Consider the following 9,016-nt stretch of genomic DNA (forward strand, 5'->3'; position numbering starts at 1 on the left):
GATCTTTGGTCTCGAGGGACCCTTCGGCCCCTCATCGGGCCCCCTCAGGCAACGCCCCGACTCGGGGTCGCTTGCCGCCACAGGACCCCTGTTCGGCACTGTGGCTCCTAACCGACACAGAAGCCCCTTATTGTGTCAGGGACCCCGAACATTGCAAATCGCGGACCCCGGCCTCGTTTTTGCTTGAGGAGTGGGCCTCAAGGGCTCAGACGGACATAGAGCCGACTGTTTGGTGTTCGTGGTCTCTGACCGACTTAGACACCCGCACGGGTCTCAACACCCGCACGGGCCCTGCCGCCATGCTGGATCCGCCCCTGTCATTGAGGCACGTAACGCCCGGACCACAATGCACGACAAACAGAATGTCACGTGATAAGTGTCATGATGGTATGTGATGTTATCCTATATTAAAAATCAAATTTTAAACGTGTCTTTCGTAGGCTAGCGATGCGCATAAATTTGAGTGACAAACCTACAAACTGGTATTCAAAACACGTCTGTTGCGTTCACGATAGTATATTTAAGAGTATGGACACATCCACAAAATGGCATTAAGAATCCTTAGGTTAGTGGCCACGTCGAGAGCAGTGCACATCACCCGCCCCACGACATGCTGGCACTGGTTTGTCCAACAGCTACGTCAGCTTGCAAGGCACAGGCCCTCATCCAGCGTCAGTGAAAATCGTCAGAAAAAGCCACGTTGCACTGGTGCATCAAGCATGCTCCACAATGTCGATGGCAGTGCGACGATGACACTACGTCGATGACACTATGCCGAGGACACTACGCCGTCAGACGTCGAGGACACCACACGACCAGAAGCCCACACAAAGCAGCCACGGCGTTGGAGCGCAACGGCGGGCGCCAGTAATGCCCATCAGATAGCCTCCCGCGTTCGGCGCCGGCCACAACGCTCGCTCGGAACGCCGGTGTTGAGTCCGCCTGCCTCCTCGGCAGCCGACCAGCCCGTCAGCCGCCTGTGCTCCCTCCCAGCCGCAGTAGGGAGAGCGACGACAGAATCCGGACCGTCGGGCCAGCGGCTCCGCGAGGACGGTCCTATGTGGTGCCGGAGGCCGCTGCGGGCGGGACATACCTGCAGCGCATGACCACGCCCGCCGGCTACGGCCGGGCACGCGGTTGCGAGTTCCGACAGGAGCGTGAAGGCCTTGGGAAGGCGGCAGGTCCCCGGTCCGCCGTATCTTGGCGCGAAGGACGTCTGCGGCGCGGGACCGGCGGCACCTGGAGGCGACGGACGTCTGCGGCGCGGGACCGGCGGCAGCTGGAGGCGACGGACGGTGACGCCCAGAGGCGGCGGTCGTCTGCGATGCGTGCGTGGCCGGCGGCGACTAGAGCCCGTAGACCTGGCGCAGCAGCTGAGCGAGCGTCAAGGGCTGCCGGCGCCGCCGCGAGGAGGCCGCGCCGTAGTAGTCCAGTTGCTGCTCCGGGTCGGCCGTTTTCGTCTGCGCCAGCGACAGCGGCAGCACGATAGGTTGCAGCAGCAGCACGGCCGGCCCGCCGGCCACCCGCCAGGGCCCGCCGGCGCCAGCCGGGCCGTAGCCGCCAGGTGCGGTGAACAGCAGCTGCTGCGGCTCCTCGTCACCGCCCTCTCCTGTTGGCCGACGGACGCCCGGTTAGTCAGCCGGGAGGGAGGGGTGGGGGGGGGGGGGGCAAGGGGAGAGGGCGGGGCGGCACGCGAGTGTATGACGGCCTGTTCAGCCGATGTAGCGAACTGAGCAGCAAATGGACTACCGGCGGAACTCGCAGTATGCAGACTATGAGGCCTTCCGAAGCATTCGTCGGTCGCAGCGGGGCTTTGTCGAGGTACGTAGGTAGCGTGTACATCACTACGGATCGCACACGTTGCCAGCGCTCACCAAGCGGTTATCAACAGCTATCGTGCGAGTCATCAAACAACGGTACGACGCTAGCTACATGCTAAACGCTTTCTGTGTCAGTTGCAACCGTGCTTAGCCATGTAGCCTGCTCTGTTATTGTGCAGCGACAAACGGCTTTAGTTCTAGGGTTGTTCGTCACCATGCGGCAGAAGCCCCAGAAGTCGGAAAATCACCAAGAGGTGGAGGCGGAGTGGCTTGTCGCCCGGGGTTGCGTTTTAGCGTGGTGCCATTATGTCCTATCATGGCTTATGAGTTGGCCTTTTCCCTCCTAGTTTATCCTCAGATCCATTGGAGCCTATATATTAACATTACATAATCCTTGGGCACATATGACTAATCACAGCAATGCAGACTGTTCAGTGATCTTGTGCGGAAAGTGGTCTGTCACTACTTTTCTTATGTTCTGACCGGGTAATTAATAAGGTGATTTTAATGCATGCATACGACTACAGCGGTGACCACTGCTCGAACGCAGACAACCCGCCTATTTAAGTCGTCGTTTAATGCCTGTTCTAATGCATGCATTAGAACAGGCATTACACTGACCGGGTAATTAATGAAGCGATTCTAATGCCTGCATATGGCTATAGCGGTGACTACTGCTCGAACGCAGGTGGCTTAATTTGGACTTGAGAAGCGGTTGACCAACATTGAACGCTAACCCCTGTCCCCGTGGGGTAATGGCCCACCACAAAATGACCGCGATCGGCCCGCAGATCCTTGCCGGGGTGCGACCGGGTCACGCCTCACGCGACCGGCGCCGCGCGGCCGTTCAACCCGGACACGACGGCCGGCCGGCGCCGCCTCTGACCCCTGGCGTCCGCGCGGGCGGCGGGCGAGTCTTAGCCGCCGGGGCGGCGGCCGAGGCGCCGCAGTAACCCGCCTGACCCTCCCCCTCCCCCCCCCCGTCCCCGTCGGTCGGCGACTGGCTCGGCCCGGCCACAGACACGCTAACGAACGACCGCTCCGCGCACGTCTCCGACGAACCGATCTGACCAGACGGACTCGGCGGGTCACCGAGGCGACCTGTCGGCCGTGGGCGGCGGCCGGCCGTAAAAACGGGGGTTCACGAGCGGCACCAGACCGCCGCCACTTCCTCGAGTGACCAGCCCGCCGGTTCGCGAGGCCTGCTTCGCGGTTCGCGGGGCTGCTTCGCGTGTGGCAGGGGCTGCGGATTTGCGAACGGCGCCACGGATAGGCCTGCCTTCTCTGAACTGCAGCCGGACTCGGCATCTCCGTGATGGTGAGTCACGTAGTGTGGGCGGGATGATGGTCACAAGTGAACGATAGGCCATCGGACCCCACAAAACAAAGGTAGGCTGACTAAGGGCCCGGACTCCAGCGCGACCTTGGCAAGGTCGGATGGCAGCGGCGCGGCTCACGACAAACAGTCGGCAGCTGGCACCATGGCGGTGCTGAACGTTTGAGGGTCGGCTCCTCCCGACGCAAGAAAAGCGAGGTGGATTTGGCCAGGCTGTACATGGAGGTCAAGAAGAGAGCACGCGTCTAGTCCTCGGCAATGACTGGGCTAATCTGGTCCCGCCCATCTGGTCCCGCCAATTATAATCTGACGTTGTGACATCGCATAAAAAGACCGATAAAAGAGCAACAATGGATGCCGACCTTTGTTGGACGCGCCGGGTAGCGGCATGTTTAACATTGTCGGAATCGTAAGAAACCCGTCACAAAACACCACCTGCGACTGCCCGCGGCCTGATGGAAAATCCACCAGTCTGACCACGTGATCTGTCTGTCAGGCACGTCTATCATCCCGTAGTCTCACGACACGTGGCCTGCCTGTCGGCGCGTCTGCCATCCCGAAGTGTCACGTGGCCTGCCTGTCGGCGTGTCTGCCGTCCCGAAGTCACACGTGACCTGCCTGTCGGCGTGTCTGCCGTCCCGAAGTCTCACGTGGCCTGCCTGTCGGCGTGTCTGCCGTCCCGAAGTCTCACGTGACCTGCCTGTCGGCGTGTCTGCCGTCCCGAAGTCTCACGTGACCTGCCTGTCGGCGTGTCTGCCGTCCCGAAGTCTCACGTGGCCTACCTGTCGGCGTGTCTGCCGTCCCGAAGTCTCACGTGACCTGCCTGTCGGTGCGTCTGCCATCCCGAAGTCTCACGTGACCTGCCTGTCGGTGCGTCTGCCGTCGGGAAGTCTCACAAGACGTGGTCTGTCTGTCCGGCGTATCTGCCATCCCGTGGTCTTACGACAGCCGCGTCTGACCGCCAACAGCGCATCAGTTCATAGAGCGTGCCTTTTCGGCACACACAACCGCACGTGCCTCTGGCCGCGGCGCACGGAGAATGCCTCCCCGGCTGGCCGACCATCTGCGGCCGGCGCGGCGACAGGACACCTACTGTCAAAGACCACGGCGTCGGCCGCGGCGGGTCCAGGCACGCGCGCGGTCGGCGTGCGGTCGAAGGGGGCCTCGACGATGGTGGGCTGGCCACCCGTCTCCACCGCCAGCTGGTCCTCCGGTAGGTCATGGATGTACGGATCTTGCAAAGTCATCCCGGCGCTGGTTGAGATGACGACCAGGCAGAGCAGACTCTGAGGCAGGGGAGACGCCGGGTCAGTGGCAGGTCACCAGAGCGGGTACACAACAGCGTCTGAGGTGGGGGAGACGCCGGGTCAGTGGCAGGTCACCAGAGCGGGTACACAACAGCGTCTGAGGCGGGGGAGACACCGGGTTAGTAGCGGGTCACCAGGCCGAGTACACAGAGCTGCATCTGAGGCGGAAATCTAGCAGAGAAATGTACCTAAAATACAATTTTAGCTTTTCTTTCCATGGAGATGGCGGCGGGTGCCGATTGGCCCCTTCTCTCCCCCCCCCCCTCCCTGCAGCAGGGTCCGGATCGCCAGTTTGACGCCCCATGAGCCATGGAAAAGCTCCCAAACAGCATTGTGGCGGCCTCACTGCTGTGACCCGCCAGTGTGCGACACACGACAACGCCCACGAGCTGTACACCTGGGCGGGAGGGCTCATGGGGAGGGGGAGAGGGTTAGCCAGGTGGCTCGCATTTACGCCTAATTCACGGATTCATGAAAGTCACAGTCACGTCTCGGCACCTCTGCTGCTACCTTGTTCACTCAAACACTGCCGACACCAACGCGCTACTGCCCCTAATGCAGCAGAGCAGCACACTGAATTTGTAGCGCGCTACTGTCAATAGGCAGTAGCACCTTGCTGCATGGCATGACACCGTGCTGTAGACCGAGGCTGATGAGGTAGCACGAAGCGACACGGGGCTACGCAGCGGTGAGGCGCCAGAATGCCGACCCTGAGGTGGCGCGGGTGACCCCGAGCTGCGACCCCGGCTTCCGATACGAGCTGCAGCTGGCTGCATGAGGAGCCGCCTCGGGTGCGAGCCGCACGCGGCCCGAGGCCGGCTTTCTGGCAGGATGGCGCTGGGCTGGACGGTGGGTTGGGATGAACAGGACTCACAGGGGTTCCATCGGTAGTCAGGCGGCGATGGACAGGACTCACAGGGGTTCCATCGGTAGTCAGCCGACGATGGCCAGGACTCACAGGGGTTCCATCGGTAGTCAGGCGGCGATGGACAAGTACTGCACAGGGGTTCTACTGGTAGTCAGGCGGCGATGGACAGGATTCACATGGGGTTCTATTGTGAGTTCAGGCCGGCGATGGACAGGACTCACAGTGGGTTCCATCGGTAGTCAGGCCGACGTATGGCGCAGGACTCACAGGGGTTCATCGGTAGGATCAGGCGGCGATGGACATGACTCACGGGGTTCCATCGGTAGTCAGGCGGCGATGGACAGGACTCACAGGGGTTCCATCGGTAGTCAGGCGGCGATGGACAGGACTCACAGGGGTTCCATCGGTAGTCAGGCGGCGATGGACAGGACTCACAGGGGTTCCATCGGTAATCAGGCGGCGATGGACAGGATCACAGGGGTTCCATCGGTAGTCAGGCGGCGATGGACAGGACTCACAGGGGTTCCATCGTAGTCAGGCGGCGATGGACAGGACTCACAGGGGTTCCATCGGTAGTCAGGCGGCGATGGACAGGACTCACAGGGGTTCCATCGGTAGTCAGGCGGCGATGGAGGACTCACAGGGGTTCCATCGGTAGTCAGGCGGCGATGGACGGGACTCACAGGGGTTCCATCGGTAGTCAGGCGGCGATGGACAGGACTCACAGGGGTTCCGTCGGTAGTCAGGCGGCGATGGACAGGACTCACAGGGGTTCCATCGGTAGTCAGGCGGCGATGGACAGGACTCACAGGGGTTCCATCGGTAGTCAGGCGGCGATGGACAGGACTCACAGGGGTTCCATCGGTAGTCAGGCGGCGATGGACAGGACTCACAGGGGTTCCATCGGTAGTCAGGCGGCGATGGACAGGATCACAGGGTTCCATTGGTAGTCAGGCGGCGATGGCAGGATTCACAGGGGTTCTATTGGTAGTCAGGCGGCGATGGACAGGATTCACAGGGGTTCTATTGGTAGTCAGGCGGCGATGGACAGAATTCACAGGGGTTCTATTGGTAGTCAGGCGGCGATGGACGGGACTCACAGGGGTTCCATCGGTAGTCAGGCGGCGATGGACGGGACTCACAGGGGTTCCGTCGGTAGTCAGGCGCGATGGACGGGACTCACAGGGGTTCCATCGGTAGTCAGGCGGCGATGGACGGGACTCACAGGGGTTCCATCGGTAGTCAGGCGGCGATGGACGGACTCACAGGGGTTCCATCGGTAGTCAGGCTGGCGATGGACAGGACTCACAGGGTTCCACATCGGTAGTCAGGCGGCGATGGACAGGTACTCACAGGGGTGTCCATCGGGTAGTCAGGCGAGCGATGGACGGGACTCACCAGGGGGTTCCATCGTAGGCAGGAGGCGCATGGAACGTGACTCACAGGGGTTGCCATCGGTAAGTCAGGCGGCGATGGACGGGACTCACAGGGGTTCCATCGGTAAAGTCATGGCGGCGATTGGACGGGACTCACAGGGTTCTCGTAGTCAGGCGGTCGATGGACTGGTTCAAGGGCATCGTATCAGTAGGCGGCGATGGACGGGACTCACAGGGGTTCCATCGGTAATCAGGCGGCGATGGGTTTCGAGTTCGCCGCCACGCGTGAGTCAGCACTCCGAAAATGCCGCGTGAGTCGGCACTAAAGACGCGACGGACCTAAAGACGGCACCTTAGACGCGACCCTAATGTGGATTGTCGTCTCGCCCGCCGTGAAACGTAAATAACATGGGCACATTGGTTAGGACCTGTTTTTGCATATATATCAGGAACGGAATCGATAATCTCCTTCAACTGAATCGCAGCTAGAGGCATGGGCGTCAAACGGGCGCAAAAAACACCAACACTGGAGTTTGGAACTGACGCTCCGGGATACAGGCGGATGAAAGCTGTGGGGCCAATGGTATTCCAATACTGACAGTATGTGCTTGTAGGACGGCAAATAGCACGGAAATGAGCACAAGCTCGTTTTCATTTCAAGGTGTTGTTGAGCACGACCAAGGACGACGCTAAAGGCTGCAGATCATGGTTTAGATGCTACGGCACGTTGGCGTTTGCTTGTGCTGTCATAAAACCTCACAAAATACGTGGCGGAAGGGTCGAATAAGAAAAACAGATATTTGACTCCCACTTCAGATACCACGATCTGTAGAATGGTTTCATCAGTTGAAAATTACAAAGACAAGCACACAAACCACAGCCTCACTACCAATAGGCTAGATGGCGGCTGGAAACTGGCATGGAAACTGAAGAGGTATGATATCCCTCCGAGCTCGCATTGTGGTCGCCCCAAATGGGACCCATTTCTCTGCTTGCTTGTGGTTTCAAGCATATTTGATTCGTTTATCGTTAAAAAGACGATTTAGAAACCATTCGCTCTGGTAGGACTACCGGAATTAGGTACATAGCATGCATGGCCTATATAACAAATGAATGGGATACCTTTATGGCATTCATGGCTTACGCATAGCACGGTCGCAGAATATGCTACACCACCAGACCGTATAGCTCTCAGCAATGAAAAATCTCACAGATCTTACACCACACAGCATCTAGTCGCGCTCATAAAGACTCTCCGGAGACGACTTGGTGACCTGTGACGACGCGAACAGCGGAGTTTCTTGCGGGGACTGCGGGTACGGCCGCGTGCACACGACGCCGTCACGAACTCACCAGCCTCAGATCCATGTTGACTAGATCCGGGGGCTCCGAGTACAGACGCGTGCACACGACGCCGTCACGAACTCACCAGCTTCAGATCCATGTTGGCGAGCCGGTCTCGAGCGGTGCCTCCGTGAGTCGAACGGCTCTCCAGTGTGGCGCGGCCGAGCCGAGACAGGCTTATAGCGCCGCCGAAGTACATCCTCTGACGCGCGGCTGGCAGAGCCGGTCATGCGGTTAGAGCACGGCCCGTGTACACTCTTTGACACAATCAGCATGCTGGGTTCCGGTTACAGGATGGCTCAGCACCCCCTCCATCACGACCATCGCGGCAGCTCAGGGCTGTTTAGTGGTGGTGACATGGTACGCTGCCAGTCAGCACTTGGTGTTGTAGCCGTGGCGCGGTCACGGTTCACTCCCTAATACGGACAAGGGTCAGGTCACGTCTCAAATATCATTGGCGTCACACTGATTGGCGCAGTCCAATCATCACTGCGTGACTCTGGCGAGGCCGTCGAAAACTCCCCACAACGAGGACATCGGCCTAAACCGCACTGTGAACACTACTCACCAGTGCCTTCTACAATTTGGGGTCACATTTCATCCGTAGTTTTACCTCATGTCACGCGAAAGCACTGACAGGTCAGGTCAAAGTCATGGTTTAGTACGTTAGGCTAGGTCCCGCCACGTGCTGCGACAGCCAGAGCACGCGATCGCGGGCGTGACGCACCGCACTGTCCCCGCACTGTCCCCGCACTGTCCCCGCACTGTCCCCACACTGTTCCCCCGCACTGTCCCCACTGTCCCCGCACTTGTCACCGCACTGTCCCCGCACTGTCCCCCGCATGTCACCGCACTGTCCCCGCACTGTCCCCACACTGTCCCCGCATGTCCCGCACTGTCCCCGCACTGTCCCCGCACTGTCCCCGCACTGTCCCCGCACTGTCACCGCACTGTCCCCGCACTGT

At 60.0% G+C, this 9,016-nt stretch overlaps 1 protein-coding gene across 1 annotated transcript; it reads right to left on the reverse strand.

The window, feature by feature from the left end:
• Window positions 1–500: 500 nt before the first annotated feature.
• On the reverse strand, window positions 501–8,211 carry LOC119102214 (uncharacterized). The gene is made up of 3 exons (XM_037225574.1): window positions 8,137–8,211; window positions 4,250–4,442; window positions 501–1,609 (listed from the first exon to the last, which is right to left on the reverse strand). The coding sequence occupies exons 1-3, from the start codon at window positions 8,149–8,151 to the stop codon at window positions 1,347–1,349; spliced, it is 471 nt and encodes a 156-aa protein (XP_037081469.1). The 5' UTR covers window positions 8,152–8,211; the 3' UTR covers window positions 501–1,346.
• Window positions 8,212–9,016: the final 805 nt, after the last annotated feature.

The sequence above is a fragment of the Pollicipes pollicipes genome, unplaced genomic scaffold, assembly GCF_011947565.3.
Source record: "Pollicipes pollicipes isolate AB1234 unplaced genomic scaffold, Ppol_2.1 Scaffold_5724;HRSCAF=6776_pilon_pilon_pilon, whole genome shotgun sequence".
NCBI classification, from domain to species: domain Eukaryota; kingdom Metazoa; phylum Arthropoda; class Thecostraca; order Pollicipedomorpha; family Pollicipedidae; genus Pollicipes; species Pollicipes pollicipes.